Here is a 19,284-nt window from a genome sequence, read left to right as displayed (position 1 = left end):
GCTGCGTGTGGTTTCGTATCCGAAAAAAAAAATTTGGGGATACAAAAATTTCCGGATACGTGTGGACGGGGCCTAAAGAGCTCACCCCACTAAAAAAAATTAATTCAATATCGGTGGACAACAACACTCTCGGACATTCCAGGTTCGGCAGAATATCTGCATAAACGCAATGACATTGAGGTACCGTCCACACCATGCTCGATAGATTTGAATCCGCACATTTCACACCGTAAACGAAAAAAACGTTTTCCGTCCACCCACGAAAACGGATAAAATGTTTCGCGTCTACACTAGTCCGATCAGAGGCGGCAAAAACGCTTCATTACACATCTGAGCATGCGTATCGAAGCTGAAATTGATCATAAGCTCGCGGTGAATTTTTAAGCCTTCCCGCCATGTTCCCATGACAATCATGCCGTCATCGTATTCGAAAAGTTCCTGATACGAAATGTTCTCCGTCCACATAATACGGCTAGCCGGCGTTTTCAAATTGTTCCACTCTGGAGACCGTATTCGAAAAGTTCCGTTTTCGGTGAAGAATTGTTTCGGATTCGTCCGTACTAATGTGGACGGAAGGCCTAACCGGATAAATAAAGTCGTGGATTCAAATTTATCCGGCATAGTGGACGGGGCCTGAAGGTGTCGATATGCAAATATTTTCCCGAACTTAAGTGTGGAAATTTCCAAATTAGAGAGTTTTAGATTTACGTTCACGGCAAACGTGAAACGTCAGTTGACCAGTGAAAAATTGTTGCAAATAGCTGAGAAAGAATCGCAAAAAAGTCCATGTAGTAGAAAAACAAAAGAATATTTGTCTTTGGTAAGAAAGTTTGTAAAAGGTAAAGTAAAATACAGGAAAACTATGAAAACGTGGTCACGTTTGGCGTAATGCGAGGAGAAAAAAAGTCAATCTAAAACTCTATTAAGGAGGCTCAGGGTAGTTATGGTCTGGCACACCTAGCCGCATTGAAACGGCTACAACTTCGTCTTGAATAACTCGATCTGCAAGCGCTTTTCACACAATGTCAGGAAAGGATTAAAGGTTTCAAAAATGATAAATTAGTTTAAAGCGGCCTTTTCATTATGACGTAATGATGACATCATAGAAATCGTTTACCGCTTATTTTCTCGAAAACTAGACCTAAACTTTCAAAGCGACTTGCACCAGTCGATAGTATTCATCAAGGCACCCAACATATTGCAATATGAAAAAAATGTATGAGAGCGTTTTCCAAATATTACGCGGTGAATATTTTCATGGACTTTTACTATTATTTCCAGCGTGTCAACTTTATACCCTCAAAATCGGGACTTTAATTTAGTGGATTCAATATTTTTAGTAGCTAGAATATAGGTAAGGATATATACACTGTCCTTATTGAGTATGAATCAAATTGTGACTTTCTTTCTAACGTTATGGATTTTTTGATATGAAGCTAAATGACCCCATTTGTTGTCAAAAGCGATAGAAAATATCGTTGAAAGCGGCATTCAAAAAATCGTCGAATGATTTTTTTTCTAAATGAAGTCACTAAAAGATGTATCTTTTACAAATATTTTCCTTTAATTTCATATGCATTGAAGGGTTTTAAGGCAGTCAAATAAAAATAAGTACGCTCGATACTAACAGCACACGACAAGGAATAACACGGAAGTCAAGCGCGAATAATCAACAAGCAGCCGTGAGCGAAAGTAGTTATGAGCGTACTTATTTTTATTTGACCCCAGGCAACCCATAAAGTACATTACCCATCTAAACAGTCCAGATCCGGTTACAGCTTATGTATCCACAGGTAACCCAAGCTAGGTTTCTGTGGTGTCATATTATAAGTGAATGTATGGCGATGCTTAAAAACCTCAAAAGTTGTCAAAATCAGTTAAATAAAGTAAAGATATCTTAGATGAAAATTGAAAATTTGAGAAAAACATCTTCAATATTTTGGGAGTAAATTTTTTTTGAAAGCGGTATGATTTACAAAGAAATGTATGGTCGTGTGACAAGTCTTGTACATTTCAAGTCAAGCACAAATTTTCAGTCGTTACTAATTAAGACATTCTCTTTCGATTTATGAAGATGGTTTGCTTGTAGCTTAAATTTTTTTACGTTAATGAGACAAAAACGAAAATAAGAATCGGCCTATAAGGGTTTAGCTGAAGGCTCTCGGCCAATCAGAAGCTTGACAGTGAGGAAAATGTATAATATATTTTTATAATATGGTCGTGTGGCAAGTCTTGTACATATCAAATCAAGTACAAATTTTCAGTCGTTACTAATTAAGACATTCTCTTTCGATTTCTGAAGACGGTTTGCTTGTAGCTTAAATTTTTTTATGTTGATGAGACAAAATCAGAAGCTTGACAGTGAGGAAAATGTATAATAATTTTTTCTTCAATCAGTATTGCGTATATATAAAAATAAAATAAAAATAAAAATAAAAACCCAACAACAACAACAACAACAACAACAACAAACAATAATCAGATAGTGGTATTTAGTCAGATTTGAATTCATATGAAGGATTTATATTTCGCCTTGGTCACCAACCAACCGGTCTTTATTTGATAGCTCGTCAGACACCTCTCCATAGGAACTAAAATCAACCAGATTGGAACTCATTCTCAATTTGTGTTTAATCTTACCATTGAGATGTAATCAATTCAGCCACAGTTTATAAGAGAGAGGATTACGGGCAGTCTTGCTTAACAAGGCTTTCTGAAGGTCTTCTTCTGCCATGATCTTGAAAGTCAAAAAAATATGTCTACGCTTTTGGAAAGTGGCCGCACTTTTATCTGCGTTAGGGACAGTGGTCTTCTTTCTTAAAAACGAAGACATGTCGTTACGAAATGAACCTTGTCCCACTTACGGCAGGAAGGAAACTAGGAAGGTATACGCTGAGAAGATTTCAAACACTCAAGATAACAAATCTCCGAATTCTACTTTCCTGCCAGTCACAGGTTAGTTTTTATTAAGCGTTCTTCCTGTTAAAGTTTTTTTTAAAGAAATGTTCCGTGCTGAGAATCCCAGTTTAGTTTTCTTGCAGTTTATTCGCTTAATTTCTGGTTGGTCAGTTTGTGATCCTCTCAATACTATAGAGGTCATGCCACGGACGAACCATTAAATAACTGATAGGGGCTTCAGGAATTTGTTTTGCACGATAAACTAGTTTCTGTAGTATACAACCCCTAGTATACATGTGTTTTCTGGGAGTGTTTGCTCAGTTGATATTTCTTTTCTAAAAGGGAAGCGGTTGCGTCTCCCAACTTGCTTAGCTTGTATATAAGACATATAGACATGGGTTTAGGATCTTCATGTTGATCGCCCACAATTAATGGTTAATTTGATCGGTCCACCAAGTCTCAATCAGTTTAGTTGAAGATTGACAAAACATCTTGGCTGATCAGACTCTTTCCAGTGTTTACTCTCTTATATCTTTATCTCCGGCATATAAAATCAAGATTTGACTCAAGAAGCTTAATTGATAAAATAATTGATAAATAATCATCAAAGATGGGCAGACGGTTATTAATGGAATTATCCTGACGGTCACGACTAGAACCGAGAAAACATGGACCGACCGGACGTAGAAAACATGGACCCTGGTAGAAAATATGGACTTGGGATCAGACGCATCTGGATACCTTATCTGTATGTCATATTGACGATCAACATAGTGTAGCAATTTTTTTATCTTTTTAGATACAATTTCAAAATTTCATACGCAAACTATTCCTGCCGGTTTTTATTCTTGTACGGGTGATGATCGACATTTTCTATCTTTAAAGTGACTGTAACGTGCCGCATACACTCTATTTAACGATATTGTTAATCAGCTATGGGTGAATAGCATTCTACACTGTGCACGTATTAAAGTCTACTGCCGTCTGTCGTTTTAGCGGCTTCAGGACAATACTTTGATTATGAAATGTTATTCAAACGGTTTAGACATCGAATTATTATTGCAAATGTCTAGACCTATTGTTTGAGCTGAGTTTCGATGTCTGAACTAGGCCTAAGAAGCTGATCTAGTTGAGCAACAATATCGTTAAATACAGGAAAAAATGATAAAAAAAGAGATAAAAAGCACACTAGACTTAGACAAACACCAAGCAGCAGCAGCAGCATTAAACGTGGCAGCGATGATGTCAGCTCATTTGCATACGGAATTAAAGTACCGCCTTTTCTCAAGCATCAACATCAAATTTTTAATTCAACCTTGGATTATCTTGAAAACATCGTTTGAAATTCGGTCCTTTGCGTAAGGAGAACACTTCACGAGTTTTTTTAGGTTATATTTATATATTACTGAGCTTTCCACTGTTTCAAACCCTCTAAAGTACTTTATTGAGTTTAAATACACCGAGTGATCAAATTAAATGAATCTTATTTCTAATCGATTTTCTCAAGGGATGATTTACTATTCAGTTCTCAAATATCCACATCAAATTAAAAACTTTTAATTAAGCTTTGGGTAATCGTGGAAATATCGTTTGAAATTCGGTCCTTTGTATAAAGAAAACACTTCACGAGTTTTTTTTTTAATTTGTTTTTCAGGTTATAATTATGTATTACTGGGCTTTCCACTATTCCAAACCCTCTAAAATAACAGTATGTAACAGTAATGATAAAATGGTAAATTTTACACCACGTAAAGATGAAAAAACTGACTTATTGACGTTTCGGACGCTAGTCCTTCCTCGGCGTAAAAGAGCGAGTTTTTTCTTCTTTTCACGGAGTAAAATTACCCTTTTATCATTACTGTTCCATTAGAAACACCGACGCAGCTCACACTAGTTTTTAGCTAGTTATATCTTATATACAGTATGTATTTTTAAGAAGTGGCAAAATACTCCAAATGTTCACGGTTAATTCGAGTGTCCTCATTATAAGAAAAATTCTCAGGCTTACAACAATATATTAAACTCGTAATCAAAGTGGAAAATATTCAGAAACGCATAGCAAAGAAAAATCTAAAACGGAAAACAAAAAAATAATCGTGTATTATGAATATATTATGATCTTAAATAAATAAATAAATAAATAATAAATAAACAAATAAACAAATAAATAAATAGGATTTAGCAGTGGCATTTCTACGGAAAACCCTCGAAGCACAGAAGAGAACCAACAAAATGTTGGACACTGAATAGTGCATTCCAAGACCGAAATGAATTGTGGGTCATAGTGACATTATCGAAAAAGGATTTAATAATTTATTATATATTTAGTGTGTATTCCACCAGAAACAATATAGAGTGCAAACAATACATCCGTGAAATATTAGTAATACTAACTTACACTATTAATGCTATTTCTATTGTTTTCTTTTGTTTAACTAGCACTATTTTGAACAATTTAGTAATTAGTGTTTCACGGGTATATTGTTTGAACTCTACTAACTACAGGTTGAGAGTTAATTGCTGTATATTTACTTTTTGAATTATTCAAATTAACGAGACCCACAATGCCCTTTTGTCTTGGAATGCACTATTCAGTATGCAGTATTCAGTGTTCAACCCTTTTTGAAATACCTGTACGACAATCGACAATGGCAGTGTGTAAACGTTTTCGTGAATTTAATCATATTGTCAGAGGATGAGACGAAAAGAAGAGACTGCAGTGTGCCTATAGACGATGCTTTTCCGTTATGTAAAGTCAAATTCAAGGTAAGTTTCTTCTATGATTCATACATGGGCTATCATGATCTTCTCGTGAAGTCTTCATTAAACATCTTGTTTGCACCATGTCTTTTATAGTGTTGTTTGTACCCAAGCTAGACCACAATGCATCCTGTTTATCGAACTCAGAAAAGGTTTAAGAAAAAAAAAAAAGACTTTAAATAAACTTTGTCTAGATAGATTCCTCCAACCTAACATCCATTGTAGACCTTGGCAAACTAATAGACCCAAAGCTAAAAAAAATCCGGTTTATTTTCTGTCAGTGTTTTAATTGTCCTGTAGGACTGAAGTTTTTCATGTCTCCGAAAACAATTCTGTTTAATTTGTTGTTTACAACGAGCTGGATTTTTGTATTTTTTCTCGACAGGAATTCAAACAAACATGGAATGAATATTGCCACGGGAAAAAGTTTAAAGTGAACATCAATGATCCTTGCTCAATTCTTGTCTATCTGAGTGAGGTATGAGGTGATAGACTCCTTCGACCATGCGGCGGCGACCTTGAATCGCAAGGCATTATGGGTAGTCCAAAGGGGCAAAACAAAAGAAAGAGGCTGAAATGATGACCCCACGACTTTTAATTTACTCAGTTGTGGAAGTGTTCATTTTTTAAAAAATCATTTTTTGTCAAATTGTCTTGTTATGAACCGTAAATGACAGTCGACGCCATTATAGTAACGTCTATGGCCCCCTGGATGACCCACCTTGCAATTCAAAATGGCCGACACATCATCGAAGTAGCCATTAAAATAAATGAATGTATACACCTAATTGAAAAAACGTTGTCGGGTTCAAAAGAAGGTTATATCATCAAAGCAAAGACTGAAGGGGAGCATGGGAAGACAAACAATTATGCTAATTTCATGCGTATTGCAGTTTTCCCTTCCAGTGCACATTTTATGAATCATAGCTTTGGCATGTTGTTAATCTAGGTCGACTGACTTTGCTCTACTGTGCATTTTCACATGTCTATATGCAAATATAATACACATTTCGGAGTACCCAAACTCCTTTTCGGTCTTAGCTTCGATGATATGACCTTCTCGAACCCGACTACGTTTCTTCAATTAGGTGTATAACACGATATGAAAAATTTACTCCGTTGTCCTTGAAAGCCTTTTATCAAGGTTGACTTTAAGAAGCTAAACGACAACCATTGTCGGTACTAGATTGTTACTGGTGCCATAGCAACTGTCAGTAACGTTTTGATGGCAATTCAAAAGAAGTATATAAAACATTTTTTAAAGTTTTAAAATGTAAATTTGTATAAAATTTGTGAAATAATAACGAGTCCTTTACGAGTAACATTTGCATATCTATCGGGTTAATATATAGATGATCTAGGATCAATATTAAAGTTTGTTATAATTTGTTGTTAAGTTTATCCTGATTATTGTTACGTTTGATACTTTATCTTTAAGGTTGAACCGTGGTGTCCTAGGTTACCATGGAGACAAAATGGAATTATTCCCTCGGTGGAGCCGCCTAAAATCGTAAGCAAACGTTAAAAGAGGGTTTTGGTTAATATTATGGCCAGCACTTGTAAAACTGACATTCGGCCGAAAAATTAGTAGTTAACTGACAATTGGGGGTAATTGCTAAAAAAAACTAGTGTCGCATGGTTTGTGGCAGATTACGTTACCATGACTGCAGATTAGTCACGTTAAAAAGCCATTTTGCTTTCCCGGTAGCATGATGCTTACTTTATTTTTTCTTTCTTTCTTTCTTTCTTTCTTTCTTTCTTTCTTTCTTTTTCTTTCTTTTTTTTTTTTTTTTTTTTTTTTGTGGGGGGGGGGGGGGGGGGGGGTTGGGTTGCGCATTGGGGTATTTATAAAACCAGAACAAGAACCATAGCAGTGATCCCTATGCACGGTTGCGCATGATCATGAATATGGATACAACTCAAACAAATACTTTTATTATCAAAAGAATGACATGTGGTCTGCTGACAAAGTCACAATTTGAAGATCTCAAAAGCAATAGCATTATGTTTTCTTTACTCGACAGTCAGGGCTTCAAACTGACATCAAGGGGCTCTTGGAGCTACTAGATGATAAAGACTTTGATTGGATACGAATGAGAGCCCAGTCCTCTTGGTCCCAGTGGGTTAATGCTGCTAAAGGACTGGAAAAGAAGGAGAATCTTGGAGGTCGCAAACGACAACGTGTGAGTATCTGAAGAAAATACTTTGAATTAAACTCAAGTGATTGGCTGCGTTATCCAATAGAAGTTTTCCACCATCAAGTGCCCATCCCATAATACTGCTTGGGCTGCCTGTGGTATAGATGGCAGAACAATAAAATACCTATGCTTTTGGGAGTTGACTTCTTTCTCATGTAAAATTATTGTATTGTTCCTACACGTACCATCTAACATGGCTGCTGTCACGTGATGGTGCAAATCCTCTATAGTCCCCCTGACAGTTCCCTGCGCTATCTTGAAAGGTAGCCGTGCCTTTGCATCTAAGCGAAATGAACGGTGAGCTTGCAATGATAGAGACCTTTTTTGAACAAGTATTCACATGTCTCTATTATTGCAAGATCACCGTTCTTCTCGCTTCGATGCAAAGGCACGGCTACCTTTCAAGATGGCGCCGTGACGTGGCGTGACGTCAATCGTATGGAAAAGCATAAAGTTTATTCTCATGAGAATAAAAATCTTTTAAATCCAACTTTTTTATTTATAGCAAGATATTGTGTACAATTTCTAATTGTTTCAGGTGGGGCTTAATTCATGGACCTTTATTCCACACACGGCGGCATTAAACCGTATGAGCTTAATTTCAAGCACTTGAATGCGAAGCCACGCGTAGTGGAATCTTCACTATTGTTCAAACCAACATGGCTGCCGCGTGAAAAAGTCCCATTGAGCATTTTTTTTGCTTTATGTTATCGATTTTTGTGAGCAGTTGCACCCGGAAATACCTGACATCACAAATTAAAAGCTCTATATATAGTCTGTTGTGTGACCATTTCACTCCTATTTCTTATCTTTTTCTATATATCAATATTATGTTATTTTATGAACTAAAAAGGGTGTTTTTTCCTCTTAGATTGTTGTGTACTTAGCCGCTGTTGGTCATAATACCTTCATTCTCGACGCAGCATTCAAGGGGGGACCCCTTGGTGAGTTGGTTCAATGGGCCGACGTTATCTGTTCTCTGTACATACTGGGGCACGACCTCATTGTATCTACCAGACATCAACGATTCAAGAATGGAGAGTAAGTTGAACTTGACTACCTATATGCCTGCCGTCTTAATGCACTAGTGACTTAATTAAAGTAAGTCGCTAGTAGCCATTCAGAGGCTGAGGAATAACCTGGGTCGACTTGCCATTGCTGTGCGTCGTGGGACTGTTTTAGGGGACAAAAATTGACGCCATCTTGAAAAAAAAGTACCTTTAAAACCGTCCCATAATATGCACTCCAAAGGGCAACTCATACAGTCAAGTCAGATTTTTTTCTCGACCTGGAAATGGTTAATAACAGTCAAGCGGAAATAATCAAATAATAATAATGATAATAATAATAATAATAATAATAATAATAATAATAATAATATGAGGATGAGGATGAGAATGACGATGACGATGACGATGACGATGATGATGATGATGATGATGATGATGATGATGATAAGAAGTTAATGGTAAAAATAAATTTTATAAAATGATAAAAATACCAAAATGATAAAAAATCCGATGTATAGCTTTTTTCATAGAATTTTGTCCAAACATCAAAATGGCTGCGCATTAAAGGAAGTAGCAGCAGTGGATCGTATCTTTAGCGATATCACAGGATACAGGGTGCTGGGCTGGGAGCTAGGACCAACATTTCCATCTTACGGGTAAGACGATGGTCAGTACAATGAAACAGTTAAAAAAGGGGACTTTCAATTGCAAGTACACCGAATCTAGCCCATGATTTTGCCGTGTCAACAGCAACAAAAACTACGAGGGAGGCTAATTAAGAAAAAACTCTGCTGCATGACCTGAATCGAAACTGAGGTCAATGGGGGTCCAGATACTGAATGAATGGAGCATGTGGTCAAAGGGGTTTCAGATACTGGATTAATGGAACATGAGGTCAAAGGGGGTCCAGATACTGAATGAAAGGAACATGAGGGCAAAGGGGGTCCAGATACTGAATGAATATAACATGAGGTCAAATGGGTTTAAGATACTGAATGAATGGAACATGAGGGCAAAGGGGGTCCAGATACTGAATGAATGGAACATGAGGTCAAAGGGGGTCCAGATACTGAATGAAAGGAACATGAGGGCAAAGGGGGTCCACATACTGAATGAATATAACATGAGGTCAAATGGGTTTAAGATACTGAATGAAAGGAACATGAGGGACAAAGGGGGTCCAGATACTGAATGAATGGAACATGAGGTCAAAGGGGGTCCAGATACTGAATGAAAGGAACATGAGGGCAAAGGGGGTCCAGATACTGAATGAATATAACATGAGGTCAAATGGGTTTAAGATACTGAATGAATGGAACATGAGGACAAAGGGGGTCCACATACTGAATGAATGGAACATGAGGTCAAATGGGGTCCACATACTGAACGAATGGAACATGAGGTCAAAGGGGGTCCAGATACTGAATGAATATAACATGAGGTCAAATGGGTTTAAGATACTGAATGAATGGAACATGAGGACAAAGGGGGTCCACATACTGAATGAATGGAACATGAGGTCAAATGGGGTCCACATACCGAACGAATGGAACATGAGGTCAAAGGGGGTCCAGATACTGAATGAATATAACATGAGGTCAAATGGGTTTAAGATACTGAATGAATGGAACATGAGGACAAAGGGGGTCCACATACTGAATGAATGGAACATGAGGTCAAATGGGGTCCACATACCGAACGAATGGAACATGAGGTCAAAGGGGGTCCAGATACTGAATGAATATAACATGAGGTCAAATGGGTTTAAGATACTGAATGAATGGAACATGAGGTCAAAGGGGGTCCAGATACTGATTGAATGGAACATGAGGTCAAAAGGGGTCGAGATACTGAATGAATATAACATGAGGTCAAAGGGGTTTCAGACACTGAATGAATAAAACATGAGGTCAAAGGGGGTCCAGATACCGAGTGAATATAACGTGAGGTCCAAGGGGTTTCAGATACTGAGTGAATGGAATACGGGGTCAAAGGGGTTTCAGATACTGAACGAATGGAACATAAGGTCAATGGGTGTCCAGATACTGAATGAATGGAACATGAGGTCAAAGGAGGTCCAGATAATGAACAAAATAATGGAACATGAAGTCAAAGGGGCCAGATACTGAATGAATGGAACATGAGGTCAAAGGGGGTCCAGATACTGAATGAATGGAACATGAGGTCAAAGGGGGTTTCAGATACTGAGTGAATAGAACACGGGGTCAAAGGGGGTCCAGATAATGAACAAAATAATGCAACATGAAGTCAAAGGGGCCAGATACTGAATGAATGGAACATGAGGTTAAAGGGTGTCCAGATACTGAATGAATGGAACATGAGGTCAAAGGGGGTCCAGATAATGAACAAAATAATGGAACATGAAGTCAAAGGGGCCAGATACTGAATGAATGGAACATGAGATCAAAGGGTGTCCAGATACTGAATGAATGGAACATGAGGTCAAAGGGGGTTTCAGATACTGAGTGAATAGAACACGGGGTCAAAGGGGGTCCAGATAATGAACAAAATAATGGAACATGAAGTAACGCGCTTTTATTTATTTAATATGTTTTTTTCTACGTTTTTAAATTGTAGATGTAAATTTCTAATGCTGGACAGCTTTGGAACAGAGGCGGAATTTAATTATGCCTTTTACAAACCACAATTACGAAGATCTGCCTGGGGGAACCTGAATGCTAAGTTGAAGCAGTTTATGACGATGTTCCGTAAGGATCTTTATTTTATACTTATATTGCGAGAAATTGTACGCCATTAGAGAGTTTTAGATTGACTCTTTTTCTCCCCGCAAACGGCAAACGTGACCACGTTGTCATAGTTTTCCTGTATTTTACTTTACCTTTTACAAACCTTCTCACCAAAGACAAATATTCTTTTGTTTTTCTACTACTTGGACTTTTTTTACGATATTTTTAAAGCTATTTAAAATAATTTTTAAATGGTCAACTGACGTTTCACGTTTGCCGTGAACGTAAATCTAAAACTCTCTATTCACTAAGAATACCAAAAACTCATGACGGGGTTGAAACGTGTATTAGCCATACATTTCTTTTGTATGATGCTCCGGAATATCCAACTTCTTGACAAGTTTCTTTTCAATAAATTATAAAGTCATCAAAACTAAATTAATTATAAATATATATTATTTACCGGGCAGGGGGTCCGGATAGGGAAAAACTGTGCCCGAGGTCTTGAATATACGAGACCGAGGCCGTTAGGTTCGTTTTCAAGACCGAGGGCACCGTTTTTACCTATCCGGACCGACTATAGGACGGTAAATGACTTATTTATTTTTTTCTTGTATTTTTTTTTATTTACTTTTTTTGTAATCGTTTTGTTTTGTTGTTTAGCAGCAAAGGATACCGGACCGCGAGCGCGGGCAGATACTTACAAGATATCGCCCGCTCAAACAGCCAATCAGAACGCACGATTTTTTAGGATACCGGACCGGAAATGAATAAATATTTAAACTTTCAATGATGGTCGGCACCGAGCCTTTCGAAGCCGACCCCTCCCCCCCCCCTTTTATAGTATTTTACTGAATAATTGCTTATCAATTACATATGTTTAGTGCCTACATTTCTAATAGTGTACCGCGAATCCCACATGCATCAGGGGTCACGGTTTTAAAGTATTTTCATACTTCCATGGCACGGGCGTTTGTTGACTTTGATGGTTAAGCGGACTTGTTCGCGATATCATATGTTAACTCGTGAATAAAAACAATATCAAGTTCTTAACATGTCATAATCTCTATTTATTTTATGCAAGGCATGGCACAACTCTCGCTTTCTGATTGCTCGAGACTATATATATATATTTATATATCTTATAAAAGAGGGGTGAAACTTGCCCGCTGTGCTTTATACAGCTATTATAATAAAAATCATCGCTTTTACTAATTTTTCGCTAAACATATTTTTACCATCAGCTCACAGCCCCGATAATCTGTTTTTGGGGTTTGCTGTGCCAATGAAGTCCAGACCTGTACGACTCGACCAACCTGAACCTGAGAAGAAGCCAAAAGCATTGATTTATGGAAAGGACCATAATTACTACAGGGTTAGTTGATTGGTTGGTTTGTTGTGATCGCAGTAATTGATGCGGCCCAGTATTAGTTGTTAACTAGACGGGCGAGTAATAGGACGCTTTGCATCGTTGGGCTCTTTTAGGGGACGCTTTGTTACTTATGTTGGGTCGTTTTCTCTTGCTGACGAAAAGTGAAAAGTAAAAGAAAATTGCTAAGAAACTTTATTGTCTTGTTAACTTTCGTGATGCATAAAATGTTAACTAATCGATGAAGCGTCCCTTAAATCAGCCCCCAGTATAATGCAGTGCCGTAACCAGGGGGGAGTACAGGGTGCACGTGCACCCCCCCATAAAAGCTTAAGGTCCGCTCATCTATCTCCATTTGCTTTAAAATTGGTGTCTTTCACGGGTTTTTGAAAACCACTCTGACTACGCGAAAAACATGACAGTTGGTAATAAAAAAACGGCTACTAAAAACCGATCATGGTCCGATTTTATTTGATGTGCACCCTCCCTGTAAAAGTTCTGGTTACGACCCTATAATGCAAGGCCTTTTTTACAACTCTGAAACGGCTCATCGGCTAATTTTCGCCATTGCATTGTGGGGAAGATTCCTTGATTACCACAGCACTTCCTTTTTTTTTTTGTGCCGCTCGTTGGTCGTTCTTTTGTGATTGATCGATGTCGATATTGCTGCTGCTGCAATGTTAAGATCGGAATACACGAAGGGGCATCGCCTACAACGTTGCATGAAAAAGTCAGTTTTGGGGTGTCACAAGAAAAACCCAGACCGCCGGTAACGCGGCTAGGTGTCACCATGGTCGATGTTGCATTCGACGTTAGAAAGTAAAAATCACTACTACTTCTGCGACGTGGCATGCAACATCGCACCCATTTCATACCAACCACCTATCTCCTATTCAACTTGTCTTGAACTCAATATTTTATTTTTTCACAGGGTAAAAGAAAGTATTTAGACATACTGAACAAATATGTGGAGCTCCACTGCACGATCCCGTTAGAGGTGAATATTTTTGAAGTTAATCAAAGAAATAATACTCTAGGGAATCATACGTGGTCTGCATTACTAATATAGAGGAGTTTTTTTATTTCTATGGAGTGCAATTTGACACAACTGCTTGTTTTGAGGAGAGGAAGGCCTGGTAGGGTCACTAGACCTATTAGTGCAAGTCATCCATTATACTGAACAGTTTTGAACAGTATAGAATCTATCATTGTATCATTTTCCAACAGGACAAAAATATTCGAAGTACGGTTCCTGAATATGTTATAAACCACGGCATCGTTAACAACACTGAGCTCGTCAGAATACTTCAAGAATCGAAGGTTAGTTTGCAGCACAGAACTTTCGAGCCTTTCGTATAGCTATCGTAAACAATTAATCAGCTGAGTAAAAAATGAAGTGAAGTGAAGTGAAGTGAAGTGAAGTGAAGTGAAGTGAAGTGAAGTGAAGTGAAGTGAAGTGAAGTGAAGTGAAGTGAAGTGAAGTGAAGTGAAGTGAAGTGAAGGGAAGGGAAGGGAAGGGAAGTGAAGGGAAAAAAAGGGAAGGGAAGGGAAGGGAAGAGTGAAGTCAAGTGACTGAAATGAAGTGAAAGCATTTGTCATGAGAGCTTAACATAACCGAAAACTTGCAAGTTGATGTGATCATGATAATGTTGTGAAAAATAGTAGAATTACTGAACGATAGCATACTGTTTTTAATGCTACTGCAGGTTTTCGTCGGCCTTGGTTTTCCGTTTGAAGGTCCTGCACCTCTTGATGCTGTTGCTAATGGGTGCTTCTACATCAACCCAAAGGTAAAAGGAACCGTTTCATTTTGGTTAATAATATCATGGCCATTATATCAAGATCTATTTTCCTTGTCTTACTAACTCTTCCGTTTTTATTTTTCTTTAGATTAATCCACCTCATAACCGAGATAACAATGCGTTTTATGGTGGTAAACCGACTGCTCGCAAGGTAAGAGTATTAATTGATACGGACATTGAGGGGAGAGGTCCGTCTAAAGGGGTGCTCGTATCAAGCAGGCTAGTTTAAGAGTACATGCATGCATATCACCGGGACAAAGGAAGGTTCCCGGTTTTTTCCTCTCAATCTTGGAATGGCTAATGAGGCAGAAAATGTGCGAGATCGGGCGTTTTGCGGTTTTTACTGAAGTCAAATTTTTCAATCAATTATAGATTACTTCACAAAATCCTTACGCTGAAGATTTCATCGGGAAACCATACGTCTACACGATTGATATGAATAACGATACAGAAGTTGAAAATACGATTAAAGAAATATTAGCATCTAAGGTAAGCCAAGGCTAATGAGGTAATTTTGCTCCCGCGTGCGAGCGGAGCGTCATACTTAAGATACATTGGTAACCCGTAGACTTTTTCCCTAATTTTAATCTTTGCCTAAATTAAGTATAGTAAATAGCAGATATTATGGATGCTGCAAATGAGATGCATATGAGACAACAAGCATTTTCGTTGACCTGATAGCCTCACTTATATGATTCTTAAGCAAAAGAATATCTCATTGGGGGCTTAACTGTAATAACAGCTACTGTTCGAGCTTCCTTGGCTAAAACAATGGAAGCCCGCTTAATTTATATATTATAACACAAGTAATGTTTTACCTCCAACAGAATTCTCGATAACAAGTTCATGTCGGTTCTAGACGAATACAATGCATATATTGTATAGTGTTTACCTTACTCACCGTCCCGTTCACTATTACTAGAATGCTTTTGTTAATGATCGTTATACACTCTTGGGTGCAATGTTTTCCGGTTTCTTCTAAGTGTCATTCCCTAGAGTATCATTTCTTTGCTTAACGGTTGCGCATGATCATGAGAAGACACATGACTGGATGCAACTCAAACAAAGAATCGTATTTTCAAGAGAATGACACGTGGTCTGAAATGGAGAACCTTACGCCCAAGGTAAATACTAAAGGTGTATTGCTATAATTTAGACTTGTATATAGAGTTTCTCGAGCTGCGATTGGTCGAGCGACCTGTAATTCTGAGACGGTAATCATCGCTGGAGCTGATTTTCCAAAGTTTTCCAGATCAGAAGTTATACTAAAACATTGTTTATCATGAATTTCTACTTTTCTCTGATATTCAAGTCTAAAATTATACTAAAACAATTATTTCCCCCAGGACTCAGTGATTATGGTGATATTTACTTCGCCTCTCGAAGACTCGTGGCTCGGTAAATATTCACCGATAATCACTTCGCCTTTGTCGAATATTTGTCAATTAACACCATTTTCTTTGTGACTCCCAAAGGAGTTTCATCATTTATAAAAAGAATATATATATATATATTTGCTGACGTTTCTTTTTGAATTCGCTCCTAGGAAGTTCCTCATCTTCCCTTTGAATTTACACACGAAGGGATGTTGCAGAGAGTGAATGCATTTTTGGAAAATCTTGTGAGTAGAGCAATAAAAAAACGAATAAAAAGGGAGGGAGGAGGATGGGAGGGTGGCTGAAGGGTAGGGAGGGAGCGAGGGAGGGAGGGGGAATGAGAGTAGGGTGAGAGGAAGAATAAAATAAATGAATTAATGGAAAAAAGTATATATATAGTAAATTTTACATACAAAAAAGAGAGACGACGCTCTCTTGAAGTTCAATACACGAGTCCCGTCTACCTCTCCTAACATTCAATCCAGATTTATCTATGACGCTAAACCTGATGCCAAGTCCAGCAAAACCCCTGCAAAGTCTAACCCCACCCCCAACAGAAACGCTCGTTTCCTAACTACTGCCACGTAACTGTTTGTTTTGTAGGATTTTTGTACGTCAGGCCATCAATGGCCTCCCAAGTCAGAAATGAAAGTACTGATTGGTCAATTAGGAAAGTCTTGCAGAGACGTCTGTTTTGAAAAAGGTTTGTTACAAATTTTACAAGACAATTTTGGTTTTTTATCAGTTTTTCTTTTCCTGCAGAACAGGATCAGAAAGGATTAGTTGAAATCCTTTTATTGAAGATAAGATCATGCATGCTGTACTGCATTTAGGATTGCTGCCTTTGTTAAGAATGAATCACTTTGATTGGATATTCATCATTTCCCCCAGGTCTGTTATGTGAGCCTGCATTTTTTCACTTTCTGAACAACATTAAAGAGTTAAAAAGGTAAGTTCGTAGATAGAGGAGCGTGTTGCTAGATGTATTTGCGACAATCGTTTGCCGCACTTTATTGGGCGTCGGTCATAATAGAATCAAGCTCGAACTTTGACCATACCAACACACAGGGTCGAAATGTATCATTAGTGAGGGGTTTTGTCTTTTGACAATATTTATTTTTGACCTCCGCTGGTCCTAGGATGACCATATGAAATCGGACAATCCAGTTAAATCCATCTATTTTAATCTTAACTTTTGAAGTTTGAAAGGCTACATGATGTATATTCTATAAGCAGTTAGGATGAGTTTCCCCTGTCCCTTTCCTAAGCGTCTAAGCGTTTCCTAACGCGACGTAGCTTACGTGGGTACGTTGAGTCGGTTTTTAAAATCATTTCGACATATATAAAATGTTATTTTGGTGTATTTCTATTTGTTCATCTTCAGATCAGGATTCAGTTGTAAGGAATACAATAAAGAAGAGTCAATCTACGCGCCATCGTTTAACACCACTGACAAGAGCTGCGTCCTTCAAGACATGCCTTTACTGTACAGCTGTGTTTCTGAAGCTAAAGACACCGCAAGACTATGTCCTTGTAGAACGTATCAGAAAGAACAAGTAGCGTTGTACAAATAGACCGACCTCTTCAGCAATGTGATAGTCGTCCATTTTGAATTTTGAATTTGAATCAGTGGGACGATGGCGATTGCTAGATGAATCACACGCAACGTGCATGCTTCCAATAATAATAATGGATATATCTTCATAATCAATGGAACGATTTCGGCGATGATGCAAGCGTCACATGTTTTGACCCAGAATTCATTGCGGGCTTTAAATTCGTGCATCTGTCTGAGTTGAGCTTCGTTAGAAAGCCGTCGATCAACGTCAATCAATCAATTCAAGAATTTTTACTCAAATTGCCCTATTTCATAATGACGTCACAGCTTGTTTACATGGGGGACAGAATCACCGAGAACAATTTCGACAAAATCTTCTTTCTCTTCGAAAGTTTGGCTTCAAATTGTCCAGTTTCCATATATGTTATGTGTCAAGGTTTGTCCTTCGATATTAATAGCATTTTGTTATTATCCCCTCCCTTCTCTGTTTTGTAAATGCAATTTATTGTGTTTTTTCTTTGTGTTTTTGTCATTCTGTCCTCCTCTGGCGACCATGACCCTTAGCGTTAAAACAATAGACTGTTTTGATGTGACGTCATTATAAATTGGGCAATTAGATTACCTTGAACATCTCAATATTATTCATATACTTATAACTAGCCAGACAGGAGGAAAAACCTTTAAAGAAAGATTGAGTGAGTGAGCATTTTTAGTAGCTATTCGCTTCATAGCTATAATCACTGGACATATTTCATGGGACAAATACAAATAACGGTCTATGTTTTCACAACTTTTACCAAACGGAAGGGTTTAAATTGTCTCTTTCCTTTTTAGCCTTTTCATCTCCGGCCCAGATTTCCCCGCGATCAATGTTGATTTTTCTTCCGTCCAGTTGGATCCTCAGCTGTTTTGGAACAACAATTGTTCGTGGGGGAGGGGGAAAGGAAAGCATGCTACTAGAACCTCGTCAAAAGTTAAGATGGGTAATCAGGCGGTTATTTGAAATAAGAACACAATCGTAGCAATCCTAACGATCTCCCCTCCCCTCTCCTCACCCACCAACACTAGACCAAAAGTCTTCTCCTTGTTCCCTTGTAAGACAATAAGTGGGTGTTTTATTTAACATCCTAGATTGATGACTGACTTTATCCCCCCTCTTCCCGCTATAACCGCGCCAAAATCCTCTTCGCTTTTCCGTTGAAGCCCTTGAGTGCTTTTCTTAAACCGATTCCTTTTTTTGGAGTACTAAATGCTAACATCACCGTCACAGCTTAATTCTACTCATACTACTCACTATATTAATGATCATCTCAACACGAAAATATCCATAAACCAATCGCTGTTTTTACGAGTTTAAGATCTAAATCTTCAAGTACTTCTCTTTGGTTAATTTCCAGTTTTTTCCTAGTTATTCGTATTATTCTATGACAGACATGGTTCACTCATCGAAATGGGCGGCTTTGTCACGTACAAAGTCAATCTTGTGGCGTTTGACCTTGAGTTTACGTCTTTGTTTCCCGTTTATAATCAACGACACATTAGTTACGTATAACCAAAATGAATATTCATGTTATAACCATTCACTTTAGTTTTACAAGTGTTACC

The 19,284-nt window shown here is 37.9% G+C and overlaps 1 protein-coding gene across 2 annotated transcripts; it reads left to right on the top strand.

Moving 5' to 3' along the window:
- Positions 1–2,587: 2,587 nt before the first annotated feature.
- LOC116288093 (alpha-1,6-mannosylglycoprotein 6-beta-N-acetylglucosaminyltransferase A) lies at positions 2,588–18,480 on the top strand. Of its 2 annotated transcripts, none has more exons than XM_031694828.2 (18): positions 2,588–2,955; positions 5,591–5,664; positions 6,044–6,136; positions 7,097–7,168; positions 7,683–7,841; positions 8,728–8,897; positions 9,385–9,522; positions 11,465–11,595; positions 12,819–12,949; positions 13,875–13,940; positions 14,171–14,263; positions 14,650–14,733; positions 14,834–14,896; positions 15,118–15,234; positions 16,292–16,366; positions 16,725–16,824; positions 17,013–17,070; positions 17,506–18,480. In XM_031694828.2, exons 1-18 carry the CDS (start codon positions 2,733–2,735, stop codon positions 17,693–17,695), a joined length of 2,037 nt encoding a protein of 678 aa, XP_031550688.1. In that variant the 5' UTR covers positions 2,588–2,732; the 3' UTR covers positions 17,696–18,480. The 2 variants fall into 2 exon arrangements, with proteins under 2 accessions (XP_031550688.1, XP_031550689.1); XM_031694829.2 differs by having other exon boundaries at positions 2,589–2,955; positions 9,397–9,522.
- Positions 18,481–19,284: the final 804 nt, after the last annotated feature.

The sequence above is a fragment of the Actinia tenebrosa genome, unplaced genomic scaffold (genome assembly GCF_029948245.1).
Source record: "Actinia tenebrosa isolate PJP-AT-01 unplaced genomic scaffold, QUT_ActTen_1.0 PGA_scaffold4__44_contigs__length_22323623, whole genome shotgun sequence".
NCBI lineage: Eukaryota > Metazoa > Cnidaria > Anthozoa > Actiniaria > Actiniidae > Actinia > Actinia tenebrosa.
The sequence above is the reverse complement of the archived record's forward strand: the minus strand, read 5'-3'. Positions and strand labels throughout refer to the sequence as shown.

Coding starts and splice junctions, on each gene's coding strand:
- LOC116288093 (XM_031694828.2), top strand. CDS start 2,733: ATGATCTTGAAAGTCAAAAAAATATGTCTACGCTTTTGGAAAGTGGCC. Junction 7,842..8,727: donor GAGGTCGCAAACGACAACGT/GTGAGTATCTGA, acceptor TTTTCCTCTTAG/ATTGTTGTGTACTTAGCCGC. Junction 14,897..15,117: donor GTAAACCGACTGCTCGCAAG/GTAAGAGTATTA, acceptor AATCAATTATAG/ATTACTTCACAAAATCCTTA.